Source organism: Pseudoliparis swirei, chromosome 18 (assembly GCF_029220125.1).
Source record: "Pseudoliparis swirei isolate HS2019 ecotype Mariana Trench chromosome 18, NWPU_hadal_v1, whole genome shotgun sequence".
Classification (NCBI taxonomy): domain Eukaryota; kingdom Metazoa; phylum Chordata; class Actinopteri; order Perciformes; family Liparidae; genus Pseudoliparis; species Pseudoliparis swirei.
The window spans coordinates 12,943,748-12,966,040 of NC_079405.1; the positions used below are offsets into that span (position 1 = coordinate 12,943,748).

The following is a 22,293-nucleotide window of genomic DNA, read 5'->3' on the forward strand; positions in this document are numbered from 1 at the left end:
AACAGTAAAATGCTGCTTACTATTACATGTATGCATCAATATTAATAATCCAACAATGCCATATTGATTAGTGTTTCAGTACCACGGGCCTTTCTGCTGCAGAATGAGCTCTTTTGATAATTCACGTCTTTGAGATTTTTATAAAGTGCTATATAAATAGAATATATTAGTATTATTATTATTTAGCTGATAGTACTTTGTTCCATAGGTGCTTCTACTGTAAGGAAAGGATCTACATATATGTTTTCAACTAGCCTGGCAATTGTGTGCAAGTTAAAAGGATTATCCTAGTATTTATTGCAAGTTTAAGTCCCCCAACAACTATTAATGTAATTTATTAATTATATCCCTGCTCTTTTCTTTTCTCCAGATTGTATAAATTATCAGACAATAAGCATCTGCTCTACGTAGGTGATTATTGATTGCTTTCCATGGTAATGCAGTCAGAGAGCAGATTGAGTTGAGTTGTTGCCTCAGAACGATCACATGACTGAGCTGGAACACACGTTTTAAGAGTCTGCTAACTTACTTTCATATTACATGGCAGCTAATGAAAATTATTGTTTAATAAGTTAAAAAAAACATGAAGGAAAATGAAATACCACAGAATGATTTGCAGTAATGTGAGATTCAATTTGTATTTGAGCCAAAAAAGTGGCATGTAGTAATAATGAGCTCAATGATAACTTAATGTACATAACAAGCTACAAAGCGAGTGACGAAGACATAAAACCAGATAAAAGTGGAACAAATCAACAAATAATATTCAGATAACAAAGGAGGTTACTTAATAGTATTTTAACCCATTGTTTCGTTTCTTCTTTCAGCCCATCAGTGGATACAAGTGCTCATTTAATAGTGTGTTTAAAAATAAAAAAATCTTTGTATGGATGTATTTCCTAATCCAGCGATATGTGCAGGTACGTCTACACAGTTTACATGAAAGGCCACTTCCTTCTCAGCGTAGGTGGCTATTACGCCACTATAACTTTATTTAGCAGATAGTTGTTTGCTGCTGAATGTTGTATATTGTTCCTTTAGGCCTTTGTTTGAGTTGTTCCCCCACCTTCCTGTTTGTGGTTAATCAGTGCAGAGCCACATTTCGGTTTAGTGGTTCCAAAGCTAGGGTTCAGACTCCAAATAGTCATCAGACACATCTGAGCGGTCCTGAGATGATACAGACAATACACATGAAGAAAGATAAGACACATATGTGTGTTGTTATTGCTCTTAAACTTTTCTCTGATCTTTATTTTATGGGTAATATTAAAGGGTTTTTACTACGTTGGGCCTCAAAGAGCTGAGAAGTTAAAAGAGGAAATATCGTTGTGGTCAAACTCATGGAGATCTGAAACGTGTCACGGTCCCACAGCCGGACAATGCTTTCCCAAAAGTTCGGTAACAATGTATCGTGTTTAAAAATCGTATCATATGTTTTATATGTTAAATTGTAATCAGAAAAGTAACAAAAAATAAACACTGTGAAATAAAGTAACATATTGAGGGGACGTTTTTAAGTACAATATAAGTATCTTGAAATTTAATGAAGCAGTTCTTGAGTAAATGTATCTAGATACCATTCATGGAGAGAATTCAATATTCAATATTCACTCGCTTTTAGCTCTTTCTCTACCAACTCCTGGAACTTCTAAATGCTCGCCCATTTCTGTTTTGAGCAACTTTTCCATGATACACACTTGTTGTATGTCACCTTTTATTCCATAATGCCACTTAGGGGCTCCAGCCTTTGTGGCATTATGGTATGTGGGAGTTGTAGTTTGTTACACCCTCAACTGTCATCAAACTGAATCTGCACGGGATCTTGTTCTCTCTCTCCAGCTTCTTATGAACTGCACTTATCACCTATCACAGACACTTCCTTCCTCTTTCAATGGCACTTAACCACCATTGTTTCCCAAAGCCAAGAGAAACATGATCTTTTAATTAATAGTTCAGTGTGAAACACAAGAGTTGTGCCAAGTACATATAGGGTTGAATCATATTCCTAGATCACATCCCTCTGTGTAAGATTACACTTCAGTGTGGAGTGAAAAGAGAAACCCAACACCTGTGGCACTAAAGAAAGGGTCTGATGAGGCCTTTTATTCATCAGCATTAAGACGGCGAGCATCCTTTATCTTCTATTGTTGCAGTACAGTCACGTTACAATCAAAGAAAACATCAAGCTTTTCAACATTACTAGTAATTATAGTGATTTATTATAAAACAGGTTGACAGTTAATATAGTTTATTTACAGTATATATCATGCTATGAAATAAAGGCAAATGTAAAGTGATAAAACAACAGAGTGGAGAGTTGTAACAAATTATGGCTTAAATGCATATAAAATGTCAACATCTTCATTCATAAAACAACGGCAAAATGAGTATTTAAAGAAGTGTAATGCTTTAGTTGCAAATTATGGCTGAAAACCAAAAAGATGGACCCCATTTTTTGTTTAGCAGGAAAGTAACTCATTGAACATTTCAGTCTTGCCACTGCATTTATTCCTTTGCTCACCCAAAGTAGACAAATAAAGCATTGAGTGCACAATTCAATTTAATATTAACACAATAATCATTCATATCGTGGTGAATCTGGCACGGTAAATGCATATCAATTATAATTTCTTTAGGGTGTTTTGACTGTTACGAAAACCAATTTTTAATTTATACAGGTTTTTTGCTCGGTTTGTGTGATTATTTCGTTCCAATTGATATAGTTTCTTTTTTTGTGTGTACAATTCCTGTATTTTTGGAGACCTACAGCATTGATCCAACTTGAACAGCAGAAACTTGAGGACTGCCGTGAGCACATTTTATGACACAAATGGAAAAGAAAATATATCTATTGGTCTAATACACGTCATGGCGATGTTGGCGCCAGGGTAAAAAATACTGTAATGAAAATGTTATGGCCATGTGATTGGTGAAACATTGCAAACACTGACATAACAAGTGGCAAGATATACATGAATACGCATTATATAAGCATTCTCCCTTATGCTCACTTGGCCACTTGGCTAACGGAAGACTCTTTCTGATGCAAATATATTTTCCTTTGCAGATACTTGAGTAAAGAAAGTAATGGACCATATAAAAAAAGACAATGCAATCTTGTTATTACACAAAAAAGTTTTAAAAAGATTTTCCATGTACGTTAGCTGCCTGGAGCAATACTCTTATTTTCCCCTGTGGAGTCACATAGAAAAAGACATTTTTAGGCCTGTCATTTCCTGGCCTGAAAGTGCTGAGAAGTCATCTTTGGATGTCCCCGATAATACTATCTGGTCAGCAAGAAAGGAAAGGAGGACACACTCATTAAAAGAGCACCTCTTCACAAGTTACTTATACAATCTGGCACATTTTTGGAACCCGTACATGGGTTCAAAGTCCATCAGAGGAGCGCAGATATCACAGGAAACGTCTCTGATGGGGACGGAAAGAGACGGGTGAGGAGCTCAGATGAGGGAGATCCGTATAGGGATGGCGGGAGACTGTGTCCTGTGCTGGGGGGAGTGGTGGGACACCACATGGTCCACCATTGTGTGTTTGGACATGTGTTTTATAAGGTAAGTCTCCTGAAAAACAAAAAGACAACCCTTTTTGAAATCGCTGCTGCCGCCAGTTCAGATGACAAATGAATGCAACTTGGATTTCGGACTCACCGACGTGTACGCCCTGCCGCACAAGCTGCAGCAGTAGGCCTTGGCGTTTTTGATGGCGTGTGCAGACAGGTGGATCTGCAGCGAGGCAGAGTCGGAATAGGCACGGTAACAGTTGGAGCATTTGAAGGGCTTGTCTTTGTTGTGCTGCCTCTGGTGAGACTTCAGCGGGGGAGAAAAACAGAATGAAACTGAGTCCCTTTCACCTTGCCTCACAGTTTAAGCGGTGGGGGATCAGGATGGTGAGATAGATGGCAGTTCATGTTTACCTGCAGATTAGATAGCTGAGTAAATGATTTTTCACATCCCGGGTGGAGGCATTTGTACGGCCGATCGCCTGTGTGGATTCTGAAAGAGACAACATGATACGAACGTTTGATTAAAACAAGTCAGAGAGGAACAATGCCCTGTGGCAACAAAATCCAGCAGAGAGTAAACAAGGAGGACCTCTAAGCCTCTCTCACTGACGAGACAGAAACCGGAAACCTACTACACATTAACACGATTTTAAAAGGATCAAATTAGAGATTATATTTCCTCACTTGTAGTTGAAATGCGTGACACAATTACATTACATTACATGTCATTTAGCAGTCGCTTTTATCCAAAGCAACTGACAATAAGTGCATTCAACCTAGAGTACAATGGCCGGCCGTCGCCCATGTTGTCAATGCTGAAACAGGTTTTTATTGCTGTTATCATTTCTATCGTTCATACCAAGAAAAGATGAATCCCTCATGCTCGCCCACTCTAGACAAAATCCACAACTCTCTTAAGTTTATCCGAGGCTTATATGAGAAACAATACTTTATTTATCTGAACGGAAATTGTTTTGCAGCAGTCGCTGTTTTAAGACATTGAAAAATGTAGCACCCATGCTTTAAAAAAAGTGATTACCTCTTCAGCAGAACGTGTCACTAATTTCTCTTTCAAAGCTAAATGATTAGTTTTTGTACATTTGGCTTTATGAATAAATAATGTCCCTACTAAAACTAAGTTGTGCCTCGTCAACATAGTAACATGTTTCCGTTTTTTTGTACAACTTTTTACTGAAAAGCAGCATCAGTGTTTTCATAGAAACTATATCCACAGTGAAGTCTGTGGAACTTCTATAAAACCGTAACTATCTCGATGATTACAGCAGAAATCAACAGGGAAGTGATTTAGGTGAAGTGATCTTAAATATGAGGAATCTCCTGCAATCAACTTACCTTTTTTAAGTAACACAATGTATACCTGAAACCTGCTAGACCCTGCAATACATTTTTTTTTTTTTTAAACCCCATAAGTTTCCAACCTGTGATTTTAGGGACAAATCACCCCGAGTATGGCACACAAAGCATCTATCCGACAATCCTATCCCCCCGTGGCGTACTAGTGTTCTGCTCATTACATTAAACATCCTGCTACAAACATAAAGAATGTTATTGGAGCGTCGATGCTGCACAACAGAAAGCATGTATGCTCCGAATAGCCAACGGGTGTCGTGGGCATGCTGCGATGAGATCGGACCTGGTGTGCTGCTGCAGGTGGGAGAGTTGGCGGAAGCATTTCTCGCAGTAGGAACAGCGGTAAGGCTTGATGCCCAGGTGTATGCGCAGGTGCTGGGCCAGGTACGACGCGTTCGCAAAGGACTTAGTGCAGTGAGGACACTTGTGGGCCTTCGGGTCCGTGTGCGTTTTGGAGTGGATCTGCATGTCGGACTTGGAGAAGAAGGTCAGCGGACACATTTTACACCTGTAGAACACACCGGGGACACATGTCAAGGACACGCACAGAGACTCATATACATATTTCATCCTGATGAAATGCAGATTTCTTACATTCTTACATTTACGAAACATCTATAGTTAGTATTTATACTGCGGCTAAATATGTAATACACAAAACACATTATCAGCTCATAATAATCGACTGCATAATACTGGAATATAATGTTCTCTATGAGTACTTTTGCTTTTTCATGCTGATGCATATATCTTTACTTAAACCTGCAATAATAGGTGTTTTTAAAAAATAGATTAAGAGTTGGAGGTAGGTTAATCTGGTTGTTTTCTTTGACTGAGGTATGTACACCTGGGTGAACTGGGTTATGATGACTTGAGTCTTAGTTTTGGTTTTATTCATGCTGTAATCTAAAAAAACAAAATCTTTATTTTGATATCATCTGTCACTGTTTTATGTTGTATTGTCTGAATATTTGTGTAATGTGCTGCTGCTGTCTTGGCCAGGACACTCTTGTAAAGGACATTTTTAATCTCAATAAGGCATTTCCTGGTTAAATAAATATAAAATGAAACTAAAATAAAAAAATAAACTATTTTTTTGTCCGGCAGCTGAAACGAGCTGTAAAACATCCCAATAATGTATCAGCATTTGTGTAGAATATATGGCTAACTTGTTAGAAAACAGTTGCCTGTTTACACGTCCAGCAGATACAGAGCAACAATCATTTATTTGGAGTCTGTTTATGGCCAACTGGCGAAATAGTCATCCAATATTTGCATTGTTTTTGTGTCTCTTAAACTGCTCCGTGTCTGCTGATGGGAACTGATGAGGTGGTGTACTGTGGGCACAGTGCACCAAACATTAGGTTTAAACTACCCTGCTGTGACTGGAAGTGAAAAAGGGAAGCAAACAGGTAAGTTGTGAACAGAAAACCAAAAAACCCCAAACTGTACAGTCCACTGCAAATTCTGTGTGGTGTTCCTTATGAGGGGAAACTCCTTTCACTTTAGACTGTTATCGGATTCATCTATAATATTGATTATAGGTGTTTTTACTTTCTGCTTTGTTTTCTCGCATTGTGACATTTAAACTGTGAGGACAAGAGAAGGCCACGAACATACAGTTCTCATCCTTTATTTCCTCATTTTTAGACCTCAGGGAGGCATCAGAAAGCTGATTTTAGTTTTTCCCACAGTAGTTAATTTTTCCATTCCATTATCCAAACCGCTTATCCTTCTTTAGTCGCGGGGGGCGCTGGAGCCGATCCCAGCTGACATTGGGCAAGGCAGGGTTCACCCTGGACAGGTCGCCAGTCCATCTCAGGGACATTGTATGTATTAATATTCTTTTAGGCATGGTGTATATATACTCTTCACTCGTTTACTGTGTTCTGTTACCCCACTTGTTGTACATTATCGGTTTTGAGGCTGCTTATATTTTTTGGTGAGCCGAGACAATTCTCAAATCTGTGGGACTTTTAAATTGTATTACTTTTTTTCTATATTCTAGAAATACTTTTAAATGACTATATTTCCTCCTTTTTTTCAGGAATAAATGGAGATTCTAAACGTGCTGTATCTGTCACAAATTCCCCGTCTTATTAGTGGTTTTCATTCTGTTTGCTGGTTTAACTCTCATGTCATTTCACACCTGATCATCCTTCATTGCCTTCACCTGGTCCTCACGCCCGTCTCACCTGCAGCCCATCCCTTCATTAGTCTGTCAGTATTGAGGTCCCCTCAGTTGCACTTGTCATGTCAGATCTTCTTGTGTTTTCGCGGCAAGTGCACCAGCGTTACCGTAGTCTGTATTCCTGATCCACCTCTTCTGACCCTGCCTACCCCTTTTTTTTTTACTTGTATGCCTCACGGACTGACCTCCTGGTATTGACCCTGCCTGTATCCAGTAAAAACAATCACCTTTGCTATCCCTGTCTCAGTCGTGCTTTTGGGTTCCAGTTTGTTGCATCGTTACAGTTTCTAGTGGACTGGTGACTACAGTGCATCCGGAAAGTATTCACAGCGCTTCATTTTTTCCACATTGTTATGTTACAGCCTTATTCCAAAATGGATTAAATACATTATTTTCCTCAACATTCTACACACAAAAACCCATAATGACAAAGTGAAAACTGTTTTTTGCACATTTATTAAAAATAAAGAACGAAAACATAACATGTACATAAGTATTCACAGCCTTTGCTCAATACTTTGTTGAAGCACCTTTGGCAGCAATTACAGCCTCAAGTCTTCTTGGGTATGATTCCACAAGCATGGCACACCTATTTCTGGGCAGTTTCTGCCATTCTTCTTTGCAGAACCTCTCAAGTTCCATCCGGTTGGATGGGGAGCGTCGGTGCACAGCCATTTTCAGATCTCTCCAGAGATGTTCAATCGGGTTCAAGTCAGGGCTCTGGCTGGGCCACTCCAGGACATTCACAGAGTTGTCCCGAAGCCACTCCTTTGTTGTCCTGTTGGAAGATGAACCGTCGCCCCAGTCTGAGGTCCAGAGCGCTTTGGAGCATGTTTTCATCGAGGATGTCTCTGTACATTGCTGCATTCATCTTTCCCTCAATCCTGACTCGTCTCCCAGTTCCTCCCGCTGAAAAACATCCCCACAGCATGATGCTGCCACCACCATGCTTCACTGTAGGGATGGTGTTGGCCAGGTGATGAGCAGTGCCTGGTTTCCTCCAGACATGACGCTTGGCATTCAGGCCAAAGAGTTCAATCTTTGTTTCATCAGACCAGAGAATTTTGTTTCTCATGGTCTGAGAGTCCTTCAGGTGCTTTTTTGCAAACTCTAGGCGGGCTGTCATGTGTTTTTACTGAGGAGTGGCTTCCGTCTGGCCACTCTACCAAACAGGCCTGATTTGTGGAGTACTGCAGAGATGGTTATCCTTCTGGAAGGTTCTCCTCTCTTCATAGAACAACGCTGGAGCTCTGTCAGAGTGACTATCGGGTTCCTGGTCACCTCCCTGACTAAGGCCCTTCTCCCCCGATCGCTCAGTCTGGCTGGGCAACTCTAGGAAGAGTCCTGGTGGTTCCAAACTTCTTCCATGTCCGGATGATGGAGGCCACTGTGCTCATTGGGACTTTCAATGCTGCAGAAATCTTTCTGTACCCTTCGCCAGATCTGTGCCTCGATACAATTCTGTCTCGGCCGTCTATAGATAATTCCTTGAACTTCATGGCTTGGTTTATGCTCTGATATGCACTGTCAACTGTGATACCTTCTATAGACAGATGTGTGCCTTTCTCAATCATGTCCAATCAACTGAATTTAGCACAGGTGGACTCCAATCAAACATCTTAAGGATGATCAGTGGAAACAGGATGCACCTGAGCTACATTTTGAGTGTCATGGCAAAGGCTGTGAATACTTATGTACATGTTATGTTTTCGTTCTTTATTTTTAACAGATTTGCACAAATTTTCAAAAAACAGTTTTCACTTTGTCATTATGGGTTGTTGTGTGTAGAATGTTGAGGAAAATAATGAATTTAATCCATTTTGGAATAAGGCTGTAGCATAACAAAATGTGGAAAAAGTGAAGCGCTGTGAATACTTTCCGGATGCACTGTATATCACAAGCCATGAGTTAAAAAGAAAGAAAAAGTCCTTTCCTACCTGTAGGTTTTTCCTGGTTTGGAAGTGATGGTGACACAGGACTGGTCGTTGCCTGAAGCTAGGATTGGGTAGGGCACCACCAAAAGGGACGACCCGTTCTCTGCTTTGATCCTCTTACGCCCTCGCTCCTCCTTTGGAGGCGGGCCGAGGAGTCCCACGAGGCCCCCGTTGTTTTTCCCGTGCTCCATGCCGTGTACGCAGGCTAAACCCGAGATGAGGTGAGATGTGGGGGCTCCACCCAGCCGGCTGTGGCAGCTCAAGGTGGGTGTGCTGGGGGTGATGATCTCTGATGTGTTGAGGTTGCCTGTTCTGGATGCCAGCGCAACACCTGTCGAATGCAAACAGGCGAGTCGGTCATGCAAATCGTATCAAGATGGATGAACCGCATCGAACGAACAGAGATATAAAATGAACGTCTTGTCAGATGGTTGGTAAGGCGATGGTGATAGCACACTCCTGTGTAGCGACTTCAGGTTAGTCATTCATTCTTCGTCTACCTGCTACATATGAGTCCAACACGGACGTCAACATTCACCAACATTCTTTCCAGAGCTAATGATGCATGAAATCTACAAACCGCAAGACGGCAATCTTTGCTTCCTTGTTTCTAGAGCAACAGGAAGTACCAACTGGACAAACCTACCTGAGACGTGGTTCGTCCTGGAGGGGTGGTCTATAAGTTGACGCAGATGCCAGTCTTCCCATAATCCTCTGGCTTTAATGGCTGCCTTATCGTCCAGATTCAAGTTTACATCCCCCAGAATACGACCTGGTAAGAAATATGCAGGAAAGTTCACATTTACTAAAAACATCTTTCATCATCCTAATCAGCTTTAATGTCTTAATGCTAACAATTTACAGCTGGTATAAACACACATCCATTTAATTTAGCTCATCGTAGACAACATTTATACAACGGTTTAATTTTTTTGTTTTGTGGTGTTGCCATTACTTCCTTATTGTTTAATTTATACATTTATTTGACAGGGACAGTGCACAGCTTCTTGGCTGTATCAGTAAGTTAGAAGCTAACTTACGTCTGTGGCTGTCACAGCACAGCGACAAAAATCTGATCTGATAGAATACTATACACTGCTTTAGATTAAACTATCCAACTGTAAATAAGGGAATTAAACATCCAAATCCATTATCCATTAATGCAGCAGTTATAATATTAAAACAAAAAACATATAATAGTAATATACCATTTTAAGGCACAATGACTACTTTTACTTTTGATACCTGAAGTACATTCTGCTGATAATACTTGCATGTTTTTATCTGTAGTGGAGTATTTTAACAGTGTGCTATTGGTACCTTTACTTGAGTAAAGGACCTGAATACTTCCTCCACCACTGGAGGCAGGCGAGGGGTACCTGTGACTGAGCTGGAGGCGGGGCGGGCGTGCAGGGCGATGTCAGGCTGAGACGGGCTGTGGCTGTGGAGAACCGGCATCTGGTGATTTTTGGACATCACGTGCTGGCCGCCATCCGCCTGGATCGGGGGAGCCAGTAAGGGCTGTTGGGACGGGGCGGAGGCAGCGGGCATATGTTGTGGTCGGATCTTCTCTGCCATCAGCTGCTCCTTGATTTTATTGATCAAGACTAGGTTATCCAGCTGACAGCCAGGAAACAACATACAACAGCCATCAGTTCAGTCAGTGTCACTTTATGAGGCGATGGTTCCCTCTAGCGGCTGACACGTGGCATTGCACCCAAAACATCCTCACAATTAAACGCCATTAAACCAGTGGTTCTTCATCTTTTTGTCCTCTAAAAATGAGGCAATGTTTTTTTTGTCATGAGTTTTATGCACTTAGTATCTCACAGGAAATAAATATATTTAATTTAGAGAAAAGTAAAAAAATAAAAATGTCTGTGATGGATTGTTTAAATGTATTGGACCACTCAAATTAAGCTTGGGGGCCCCTTCACTGCTTTAAAAGAATGTTTTAACATTTTGAGAAATGGCCGTATTAACATTTTACTGACAATTACGATGAGAAGATTTCAGGCCTAACTGTGAGCCATCAACCAGTTAGCTTAGCGTAGCATAGCACAATGACTGGAAACGGGGGGAAACGGCTAGCCTGGCTGTCCTGCTAAGGTACACATCTTTAAAAGATCTGTCATCTTCCCTTATAACTCACCCTTCAAATTGCGCATTGTTTGTTTCAAAACGGCAACAATTTCAGGCAGGTGAGTCCTCAGAGTAATCCGTAAAGGAACTAGAGCTTGAAGAGGAAATCACCATCGAGTTTTAGGATAGCCCGGCTCGAGACTATGTACCGAAACAGAATTACAAACAAGTAACACGCGCCTTAAATTATTGCAGTAGAATTGTCTAAAGCAAATGTATATAACGCAATAATGATACATGTATCAAGTGCAAAAAAGTTTTTAAAAAGTACACTTTTCCAGTGTCTTTGGCAGTGTACTCAAATAAAAATATTCTTAAAAGCAGTGTATCAAAGATATTTTGATCAATACCTCTAGACCCACATATTTCCATCCAAGGCTTATATCCAGCTTTTCACAACATTGGAAAAAGAACAGTATTATTTAGAAATGTGTCTATTATTGCCACAAATAGTTATTGATCTATCCTGGAAAAAAGGTCTGTAGTTTCATGGATTTCAGAATTGTCTGACTGCCCTGAGAGAAAAAGTAAATATACTATCAATAACTCTTTCACAACATCAGGGGTGCATTTATATTACATAGAGAAGACAGACTCGGCGCATATGAAGCACCGGTGGATATACTATGAGTATCAATACCAACAGATTGAACCCTGTTTAAATATATAGATAAATGTACATCTGTGTTAGGTTGCTATTAAAATCAATAAAGACATTGTTAGAAAAAATTACAGCGAACATTAACAGCGTAAATGTACACTACAATGATCTTTACAGGCGTGTGAATACCAGAGTCACTCACCTGACCCGGCATGGTCGGATGTGGAGGCCAAAAATAGGGATTGTTAAAGCGGGGTTCAGCCATCCTGAAATAAATACACAAGGATCATAAACGAGGAACGGGCAGCGTCTCCGTCCAGCAGTGTAATTACAGACGGGTAAGACAATGCCTCTCAACCGTCTTGATTGGCACTTCTTCAACGCAGCATTGTATGATTGGGACTCGTCATCACTCGTTGAATAGGTGAGTGATATTCTTCCCTTAATTTTCAGAATTAAAATGTACCCACAGAAAAGGCAAATATTAGAGGAAATGTTGAGTCATCTTGCGACACCTCCGGTTTATTGTTTTTATTTTATGTTGGGAATATCTCGTGTGAGATATTCTTAAAAGCTGCCACCTTAATTACATAAATGTGTGGTTCTATTTTTAGTGGACTAAGTCAGTGGTTAAAACTTGTGACGAGAGATCTCCACCCAAGCGGCAGCTGACTGTTTGACGTGGTAATTTAAGATGACTTCTCTCAGTCTTGTGCTGGTCCAAGTCATTGTGAATTAGTTCCCCTTCTTTCTCAAAAGTGCTTCACACAGTGCTCCATCAGAGAGGATGTTTCTGTTGTCAGAGGAGGACGTTTAAGTGAGTAATGCAGCCTTTTCTTAGAATTTCCGCCCACAAAACATGGAGATGGGCATGCTGCCTGAGAGATAGGCTCTCACACGTCTACGACTGCTAGTTAGGGAACTCTCCGAAAGCACTTATCAGAGTAAAACAGAAACTTTCAAAAGCGATGTGGCTCAGATCCTAATCTGTTACTGTCGGTCTCCACCTCGACATGTGGGGCCCCGACAGGTTAGGAGTCTGATGGAAAACAGATCTCAGACCAGAGAACAGCGAGACCTGAATGACGTAGTCGAGAGCCAAGAGGTCAGCAACGGAACATGGAATAACTCAAATGAGGATGCGCAACCGACACCAACCTCATTGTAAGTGACGCAGTAATTATTTGTATTTATTTATTTGTATGGAAAATTTAGAGCATGACGTATTTTCTTTAAAAGGAGAATATTTATTATATTAAGCACAAGGCTTTTTCCAAACTGTTAGGCCAGATGGACAGAAGCCTCATTTTCTGACAGTAGAGCGAGGTGCTCGCTGCTGAAGGTTTGATCTGTCTTCCTAAAGCTTCTCTCCTCAACCTTGTATGAAGTTTCTTTTTTCGAACATTTTGCATTGCGTGCTTTGGCTCTCTTCATCATTCCTAAGTCTGTTTGGCTTAGCAGAGGCATAACACAGCCCATCTCTGAGAGCCAAGAGAAACAAAAACGATACGTTCGGGGGTACGAGCGTACAGCAAACCCCACAAAATATTTCTATAATGATGCCAGTGGGGATCAGTTTCACTTCCTGGAGGTTTTCTGCCTCGAGGGAGCAGGCTCTGAGTTTGACGGCTGCTGGACACCTTCATGTCACTTTCTAAAAAGACATGATTCACATGGAATGTAATTAACCACAGACAGGCCTCGACTGCATTGCTTTTGAACTTTAGTAGTATGTGTGCCACTATTGCCAGAATAGTTTAGATTGTTCCGTGAATGCAGCTGAGTTTCTATATGGCTTAAATATTGATGCTTTCATGTGACAGGGTTTGAAGTTGTTCCAGCAGGTAAGAAAAAGACCGGGAAGCTTTCTTCCAGTATTTTGGCTGCAGGCGCATTACAGAGAAGAGCTTACAATATTGTAAAATAAATATACACATTGAAGAAGGGCTGCAAATAAGTTCTTTATTAATTTTAATTGAATCGCAGATTAATTTAATAAATAGGTGGGTTTTTTTGGGCATTGAAATAGTGAAAGATAGTATCATTTCTCAAAGGTGATGTCTTCAAATGTATTATTTTGTTCAACCAGCCTAAAACCAAACAATGTTCAGTTTATTCTAATATTTTACCCAGAAAGCACATTTTCACATTTAAGAAGTTGGAATAGTGATTGTTTGGGTTCTTTGCTTGAAAAATGAATCTAACTACAAATTCAACCGTTAACGATTGTTTTTCTTTATATTGGACTACGACAACGTTTTGGTCCTTTTAAAATTAAATTGCATAATTGAAAAAGTATTTAATATAGCGCCTTTTGAAAAATGTTCCTTTCTGAAGTCACCCTTTATGACAGAGTAGCTGCATTAATACCTACCTTGAAATATAGTAAGAGACAACTCAAAATGTCTTATTAATGACGTATAACTGATCTATAAAGCATACGTTCTTATTAATAACAAAAGCATGTGTTCCAACTTATAAACCCTTAAAGAGTATATAACAACGTGATATTACACCCAGGCTACATGCTGTTAGTTCAGCAATAACTATCAGTATTCTTTCATAAGTGGAGGAACCTCCAGCTGTGCTCTCTGACATGTGGGTGCTATAATAATCCTACAGATGGTCGGTTAAGTGTTATTAAAATGACGAGCAGGCAGAAAACTATATTTCAGCTTCAGTGTCATAACACACGATAACGAACCACGGAGTCCATCTCTGGAACTAAAGTTATGGTTAACTTTTTGGCCCTTTTTTGCAATGCAGAAATATCCCTCTGTTAAAAAAAGCAAAATCAACACAATGTAGTGTTTGAATATAAAAATGTGAGCATCTTGAAGCGAGCAGCATCTCCTCCGGAGAGCAGCGACCCTCCGCAGCAGCCCCTCGCTCTGCCCGCCGCCTCTCCCACATTCTCAGACAGTTTATTAAAAAATTTCAGACAAAAGGAAAACAAAAATGGCAGCCCTGTCTTATTTTTATAAGCACTGGACGCCATATTCTGCAGATTCGAATATTATAAAGGGAAACATTCCCCCGGTGTCGTAACACGCTCGCGCGACGCCTCTGCATGTGGCGTATTTGCATTAAGCGTACGAATGATTGTTTACTTTGATTCAGGTTTGAATAGCCCGGCTCGAGGAGGAGGAAAAAAAAGAAAAGAAGCCTGACACTTCCTCCAACAATCATCATCATGCCCTCGCTGTGTTCTCTGCAGCTGCGAAGCCACGAACCCCAATGTCGATGTTAATACTGGCGCGGAGTGAAAAGCCTTAATTTTTTTTCTTCTTCTTCTTCCGCGACATACCAAAAAAAATCCCCTTTTTTCATCTCTGCGCTACAAATGCTCTTTTTTTTCAATGCAACTTTTGCATGACTCGCAGAGAAACGGGGACGAAGCGACACGAGTAGAGCTCCAGAGAGAGAGAGAGAGTAGAGCAAAAGAACAGAGGCAGACCATTTGCATCGAGCGGCCAACATACCTGAACCGGCGAGGGAAGGGATGTTTTCTGGAGGATTGGACTCTTCTTTCTGCTCGCTCGCTCGCTCGGACTTCAAACCTTCCGGGTCGCCTGCTGTTCACTTCTGGGTGCTGCAGGCGGCTCCAACACACTGAGCTCGGAACAGATTTTTTTATTTTTTTAACCCATTTTCTTGGTTTCTAATTTAAACGGTGGCTTTTCTTGCAGATGTTGTGGCTCGCGTAAGGAGGGCGGGGGGGGGGGGGAGCATGCGTACGCACCGGAAGTTCATAATTAACATGGTTTTCCTGTACGGAGACAGTTGTGGCGTGAACACAGTACTGCTTGTGCATCATCACTAGTGACAATAGTCCCGAATAAAGGCAGAAAACGAGGCACGCTACAGACAGAGCTCCAGTGTTTAAAGTCCATCATGAGAATAATGTGTTGCATCTTCGTATATAAGCCGTCTGCCTCCCTGTCTGTCTGCCTCCCTGTCTCCCTGTCTGTCTGTCTGTCAGTCTGTCTGTCTCAGGTCTTGGATGTCATGTACAGTAGCCTACATGTGAGAGTAATCCGCTCAGCAGTAGCATGACAGCTGCTAATATGCTCTGTGCTGAGCTCAGCAGGAGATGGCACTGCTGCCACAAACCAGAGCGCTCCGGCCAGTGGGGATCATGTGGGTTGAGAGCTTGAGGAGATAGAAATGATGAGCAAACACTTTACACGTGAAATGACACATTACAACAACACACAGTGCTCCGGTAGATAACAAGAGAAAATTAAACACTCTCAAAGTTGAATTATTAGGCCGTGCTATTCAAACATTCAATTTACAGGCAGTAGCACCGATGTTTTTTATTTTATACAGTATTTTGATGTGGCCTACAAGATATTACAAGATACTCTTGCGTTTTTATTTCAAGTTATCATATGTGCCTAATGTTTATTGGAAATACAAGTTGACATCACAACAAACACTACCCTCCAAAATGTCAATAATTTGAATTCACACTTTATAAAACAGATCCCACAAAACAAATGTTTAAAAAAAGGATTTTTATTATTATTTCATTTTAAGTGTGAATCCTGGTATTTCGTGCACATACAAATCCCCCCCCCCCCCCCCGCCCCCACACACACACACATTCAAATGTATGTTTACGTATTCATAGGAAATGCAAACTACACAGGACTCCATCTCTTATCGTCCACGTGTGTCAGACTGATGATACAAAAGAGAATAATTAGAGAAGTAGGATTGTGCTGAACGTCTACAGAACCCTCACTACCAACCTTTGGACATAACATACGCTAAAACTAAATACAAGCAGTTTAAATATGTTTTGCAAAGCTTCATCAAGTACAGATGAAGCAACTGTTCAGATCTTCAAAGACAAATTGTTTTCTGTTTTGACAACAAAAGAAGGTTATGAGCTTAATCTGACTCTACTTTGCACAACCACCTGTTTCCTGCTGCTCATGTAATTCAGAGGAAAAGCCCGTTCATATCCATAGCACACATCCACATGTCAATGAGTCCCTTTTTAATAAAATCAGTTTGCTAACGAGGTCCCTTTGGTAGAGATTTGGATCGTTTTATAAAATTTGATGAAGTTTGTCGACGTTACTCCGGTAGCATTTTTAAGGATTGGCTCAATAGTTCAATTTCAGAGGGAATTCTTGACCTTGGAAACACCACAAGGTCAATTTGGTTCTGGAGCTTTTTAATCATCAAGAATACAGTTTCAAACATGGAAGAGAAGTCTTCAAAAGGCTCGAGAAAAAAAATCTGATTTCACGACAACTCGGCAAACTCCATCTGCTGAAGAAGATCATGCGATATGATCAAGAGCCCGAACCGCAGGTGAGGTCAACCGTTTGGTCAACTGCTGTTTCCAACGTCAAGCATGGACTTTCAGACAAGAGGTTTTAACTTGAATGATTTTCACATCTCATTCTCTCTGTGAGAAGCATCATGTTTCAAACGTCTCTATCTCAGATCAGTTTGAGCATGAGGTCCACCTGAATTTAAATGTGCTGACATTTGGTTGTAATCGGAGAGCAGATAATGAGGCCGTTTTTCCAGGAGAACCTTTTAGATAAATAATGCACAATGTACATCTCTTCCTCTGTTGGTAAAACAAAACCAATCATTCATAATGGGGAACAGCATTTTAATAAGATCTGAGGTTAAAATTAATCACTTAAAACCACGTATGAATCACATTGCTGCATGTTGTGTGATCAGTCTTATCCTGCTTCTGGAAACACCCTGCTTGTGTGTTTCCAGACTGGAGTGTGATCAAGGTGGGTGAAACACTGGAATGTGTGTTCATTCTCAGTGAAAATAAAATATCTTTTCCCAGGATATATCTTTCAAAGTTGTCAACAAGTTTATTTTAACGGGCACGCCGAAACACACGCACACTTTGCATCTCTCGTGTTATTTAGTTAGTCGTTAGACAAGTTCTCTCGTCTGTACAAACAGTGCCACACCTTCTGAGACGCACATGTTCTCTCACCTCCATGCAGGCCAGGTGCAGCAGGGAGCACATGAGGGGGGGGGGGGGGTCATTATCCCCATGAGGGCGGAGCAGAAGGGGGAGGTGGAAAGAACGGGATGAAACATTTGAAGCTCATATTGACATGCTGCTCTGAACGCTCCTGTGAGGTAAGAACTAATAAACCTCACAGCAGTTTGTTTTATGTTTATTTGTAGTTTTCTGTTCCAGAGTTTGAATCTTCATACTGTAACCATGTGATATGAGGTAATGTGGCAATAACAAGCTGAACCAGTCTGTTTAGTTCCACGGTCAGGTGGGGGACATATTTACAGTCTGTAACTTTGCATGTGTGTTCACATTGCTGAGTTTCATTGCATTAGCTGCTGTTAAATATCACTTTTGAAACCCATTTAAATATCATCCTGACAGTTGGACTTATTCACAAGTTTATTTCTGAGTTTCTTAGTTTATTTTTTAGCCACTGTAAATACCTGTCTGGTCCAGGGTTCACGATAATGTAAACAGCACAAATATTGATCTGCTACCACGGAGCAGAAAGCTTCACCGACAATGGAATGATTGCTTTAAAACATTTATACAGATTTTTAAATATATAAACTTTTATGAGCTCTTCCACCCAGAGGCAAAAAAGAAAACCAGTTTTTCAATACGTTAACCCGCCTGTATGTGTTGTCCTGTTGCAGCCATGGATGGTGTGTTGGAAGGAGCAACAGTGTTGTGTTTGTGCAAACTGGCCTGCAGTCTCCTCTTCCTGCCCTCCCTGGCTGCCTCGCACAGTTCTGTCAGCTTCTGCTGCTGCTGCCTCCTGGTCTTCACCGACTTCCTGGTCACAGGTGAGTATCTACACGACCAGGTGCACTGGCCACAACCGTGCTCCGGTCAAGAAGCTCCCAGTCGAACATACAGCGTCAACAACACCACCTTTAAAATATTTGAATCAACAGGATTAAAAAACAACAACAATATTTTAAAATATGACTTCAGTTTTTATATTGTTTCATTCAAGACATTATAGTGAAACAATGAGTTGACATATTTCTTTGTTTCTTGCCTCTCAAATGTGAGGCTAGTATTCTCTGTCCTATGTGATGGTAAACTCAATATCTTTGGGTTTTGGAATTCTGGTTCGACCAACAACTTAATCTAAAGATCCCACTTTGGGTGCAGGTGTGCAATTTTAATTATGTCTTACTTAAAAATAAAAAAAGACAGACAAAACACAAATTAAAATTCAGCAAATGCATGTCTTGAATAATGTCTTGAGGATCCCCAAACAAGTCGAGCTGCTCCAACATCTTTCCACATGGTCCTGGCTGGGAGGCTCTAATTAAATGAAATCACCGAGCTCACATAGACTAACTCACATAGACTAACTCACATAGACTAACTCACATAGACTAACTCACAAAGAATAACTCACAGACTAACTCACATAGACTAATTCACATAGACTAACTCACATAGACTAACTTACATAGACTAACTCACATAGACTAACTTTATTTTCCTCCCACAGCTTTTTTGAGTTTCCTTTGCATCTCTGATTCCTGGCTGACTGAGCTGACCCCACTCGTAGATGTTGTTGCCCTGCGCTTCCTGATCTTTCTCAGCCACACATACGGAGCGGTGCTGCTTCTGACCACACCTCTGATCGCAGTGGAGACTCTGACCGCACTGCTGGGCCCTAACTCAGTTGTCGCTCACAGGACCGCGAGTCAGACGGAGGGCTCTGATGGACAACGTTGTTACGTTGGGGAAGTAACTGTGGAAGAGGAAGAGGAGAGTAAAGACAAAAAAACCAAAGAGAAGGTGTTGTCTCTTCATGCCGTCAGCTACCTCTGCTGCCTGTCGGTGTGGGTCGCCGTCGCCCTCAATGTCAGGTGGCGATGGAAGCGGGAGGAAGCGTGGGCTGTAGCCTGCTTGCACTCCACCAACTCCCTCATGAGATGCTTGCCCAACCTGTTCAGCCCCATGTCCAGCACTGTGAATCCCTGCTGGGGCATGGCCTTCCTCTCCCTCCTCCTGGTCCTCCTGACCATGAGCTCAGGTCTGCGGGGTCGACACCGGGCCCCTCCTCTGACGTTAAGGACACACAAAGAGAAACAGGGAGTTAACGATAACGGTGCCGGTTGCCGGCAAGACCTCGCACCCGCACCGATCGGGCCCTCCAAGCCTCTGAATCCTGGGATGCCGGAGTCGGAGGCAGCACAGTGTGTTGACCCAGAGAATACAGAGAGCAGCTGCGGCGTTCACAGGGCCTATTCCCGGAACAGCGTGCAGATGTCGGCATATCACCATGGAGACTTTGTTCTCCTCTCCCCTGAATGTGTGTCTGCAGAAGGAAGAGTACAGGAGCACGAATGGACAAAGAAATGTATACCTTTGACATTCATCACGGAGGACGTGGACGCACAAAGTGGGTGGCGACAGGGGGGGTTTCCCTGCCCAGGGGTTCATGTAATGATAGGGTTTGTGGGTGTGCTCTCCATCTTTGTGCTGCCTCTATACCTCAGCGTGAACATTCTTCTGATCAGGACTATAGAAACTCTGCTGAAGCAGTGTATTACATCTTTAGTTTCATCTGCAGCAAACACAAGGAATTCATCCACCTCCCACAATGAGACACTTGTATAAAACCAGACTGGTGAGAAACAATAGTGGACGCTGATTGGAGGCTATATGCAACGGGATCGCCAGATTAATATTGAATGTGTGCAGATGGCAGGTCTACCCGTCAACACTGGCTTGAATAGAGTCTAAATAAGCATTTCTGAGCATCTTTTCACGCATGTAGAAAATATGCTTACAGCTGCTGAGGAGGCAGGTTGAGGCGTGCTCGGTCGTAAGACACCTAGCTCGACAGAAACAGGTGGCTCGTAGGCCTGTTTTTTATTGCTCAGAGCCTCAAAATCTGCAGGGATTTGTCATTACTCAATGTGTTCTAGAACGAGCCGTTCCAATGTAAATAAGACGAGTCCAGGGGCAAACAATGTTTTCAAAATCTGCTGATGCTGCATCCCATAAACCCTACATTAAGCAATGTAAATAAATACTGAGTGACTTGAGAGTGTACCTCAGATTCTGTTCTTCTTCTTTGTAGTTGTGTCTTTGTTCTTATCAGCTTGTTTCAAAGGATTGTACTCCTCCTCAGTGGTGAACAGTCATCTAGTCAAGTAATGCCATATATTGAGAACCTAATGCTGAACTACAAAAATGTATTTAAAGTACTAAGTAGGTGCATATTGGCCAGCAACAACAACATGTTGCTTACTCATCGGGTCGTATTGATCTAATATTGTAATATCATAAACATATAGACCTAAAGTTACAGTTGCAGTTCTGTGGCTATATGTTGTTCAATATGTACAAAAAATCTTGTTTTTAAATGCTGGCAGTCTTTAACAAGTATCGAGACACAATGTCAGTTCCCCGAAACCAAAGTGGGTCTTTTGTTTTTTTACATCTGTTTTTGAATGGATGAAACAAACAAACAACATGGAACGTGTTATAATTAGGTGGCTGTTGTTGCCTTTGAACATGTCCATCCTTTAGGCCAAACTGCTGCACCCTAAACCAGCGGCTGCTTAACAGACAGACACTAGGGGGCCGATTCAAAGGTCTGGATCCAGGCAACGAGTGGCCATCTTCCTGTGTAAGAGATATAAGAGAGATGACACTCGTGGGCAATCTGGAGCATCTCAACGTGGTGCGACAGCCTTGTACTCCCATGCAGGACTCACCGAGCCTGAGCTAACAGGTGGTGTAGCTCAAGGCGAGCAGGGACACAGAGGTCAACACCAGAGGGCGATCTGGTGCAACAACATCTCAGAGTGACGAACACACAGGACCTTGAAGCTCCCTAAATGTTTGATAGATGAGCTTTGGGGAGTAACATGAGAAGGACGAAGAGTATTCTGGAGACAAAAGACTGCATTTTTAGGTGGCCTTGCCTTATCGGGGCCTCGGGGCTGAGGAGACGGACTGCACACCTCCTCTTTCCCGGCGCAGAGACCATCCACTCAAACCGCAGAACGACAATGAATGAGGGCCACGTTCAATGCGTGTGTTTGTTCATGCTATTGAAGGATAGATGGAGATGGTTAAAACCCAGATGTATCCAAAGGCAAATTATTGCTTCAGACAGAAATGGTTGATGAGTGCAATGGCTCTGTGTGTTTGATGATGTGCTTTGTAATGTTTCAATTATATGAATGTGATAAGAAATATCAACTATGGTATTAGGCGAGTAGATTTTAGACTATTTTCTTCCTAATAGGGTTTTTATTTTATTGCTTCAACAGTACAGCCACACGTTATTTAACTGCTCCCAGCAAGATACATAAAAAAGCTGATAGCTTACAACAAAAAGCCAAAGTAACTTAAATATGTAGGTATTCCTGTAAATATTACTATGTTTAAAATGTTTATATTTAATTTAAAAAATGAAGAAAATAACCAGAGAAGTGCATTTCTGTAACTCCACCATTATGAATAGGCCAGCTGTAATACATCCTCCAGGGCACTAGAGAGTGTAGGGCTGCA

The 22,293-nt window shown here is 41.4% G+C and overlaps 2 protein-coding genes across 7 annotated transcripts; one reads left to right on the forward strand and one right to left on the reverse strand.

Annotated features, from left to right (window-relative positions):
* Nucleotides 1-2,071: 2,071 nt before the first annotated feature.
* znf362a (zinc finger protein 362a) lies at nucleotides 2,072-15,326 on the reverse strand. Of its 2 annotated transcripts, none has more exons than XM_056436972.1 (9): nucleotides 15,245-15,326; nucleotides 11,965-12,028; nucleotides 10,399-10,606; nucleotides 9,666-9,791; nucleotides 9,023-9,350; nucleotides 5,178-5,402; nucleotides 3,935-4,013; nucleotides 3,669-3,827; nucleotides 2,072-3,581 (listed from the first exon to the last, which is right to left on the reverse strand). In XM_056436972.1, exons 2-9 carry the CDS (start codon nucleotides 12,025-12,027, stop codon nucleotides 3,462-3,464), a joined length of 1,308 nt encoding a protein of 435 aa, XP_056292947.1. In that variant the 5' UTR covers nucleotide 12,028; nucleotides 15,245-15,326; the 3' UTR covers nucleotides 2,072-3,461. The 2 variants fall into 2 exon arrangements, with proteins under 2 accessions (XP_056292947.1, XP_056292946.1); XM_056436971.1 differs by having other exon boundaries at nucleotides 10,399-10,639.
* On the forward strand, nucleotides 12,404-20,823 carry LOC130208066 (uncharacterized). 5 transcript variants are annotated; one of them, XM_056436970.1, is made up of 4 exons: nucleotides 15,814-15,902; nucleotides 17,759-17,994; nucleotides 18,435-18,584; nucleotides 19,268-20,823. In XM_056436970.1, the coding sequence occupies exons 3-4, from the start codon at nucleotides 18,437-18,439 to the stop codon at nucleotides 20,383-20,385; spliced, it is 1,266 nt and encodes a 421-aa protein (XP_056292945.1). In that variant the 5' UTR covers nucleotides 15,814-15,902; nucleotides 17,759-17,994; nucleotides 18,435-18,436; the 3' UTR covers nucleotides 20,386-20,823. The 5 variants fall into 5 exon arrangements, with proteins under 5 accessions (XP_056292942.1, XP_056292945.1, XP_056292944.1 ...); XM_056436969.1 differs by having other exon boundaries at nucleotides 17,759-17,897; XM_056436967.1 differs by lacking the exons at nucleotides 15,814-15,902; nucleotides 17,759-17,994 and adding an exon at nucleotides 12,404-12,926.
* The last annotated feature ends 1,470 nt before the right edge of the window (nucleotides 20,824-22,293 follow it).

Coding starts and splice junctions, on each gene's coding strand:
- znf362a (XM_056436971.1), bottom strand. CDS start 12,027: ATGGCTGAACCCCGCTTTAACAATCCCTATTTTTGGCCTCCACATCCG. Junction 5,403..9,022: donor AAACCAGGAAAAACCTACAG/GTAGGAAAGGAC, acceptor TGTGTTCTACAG/GTGTAAAATGTGTCCGCTGA. Junction 3,582..3,668: donor GCGGCAGGGCGTACACGTCG/GTGAGTCCGAAA, acceptor TTTGTTTTTCAG/GAGACTTACCTTATAAAACA.
- LOC130208066 (XM_056436966.1), top strand. CDS start 15,815: ATGACAGCTGCTAATATGCTCTGTGCTGAGCTCAGCAGGAGATGGCAC. Junction 15,903..18,434: donor CTCCGGCCAGTGGGGATCAT/GTGGGTTGAGAG, acceptor GTCCTGTTGCAG/CCATGGATGGTGTGTTGGAA. Junction 18,585..19,267: donor CACCGACTTCCTGGTCACAG/GTGAGTATCTAC, acceptor TTCCTCCCACAG/CTTTTTTGAGTTTCCTTTGC.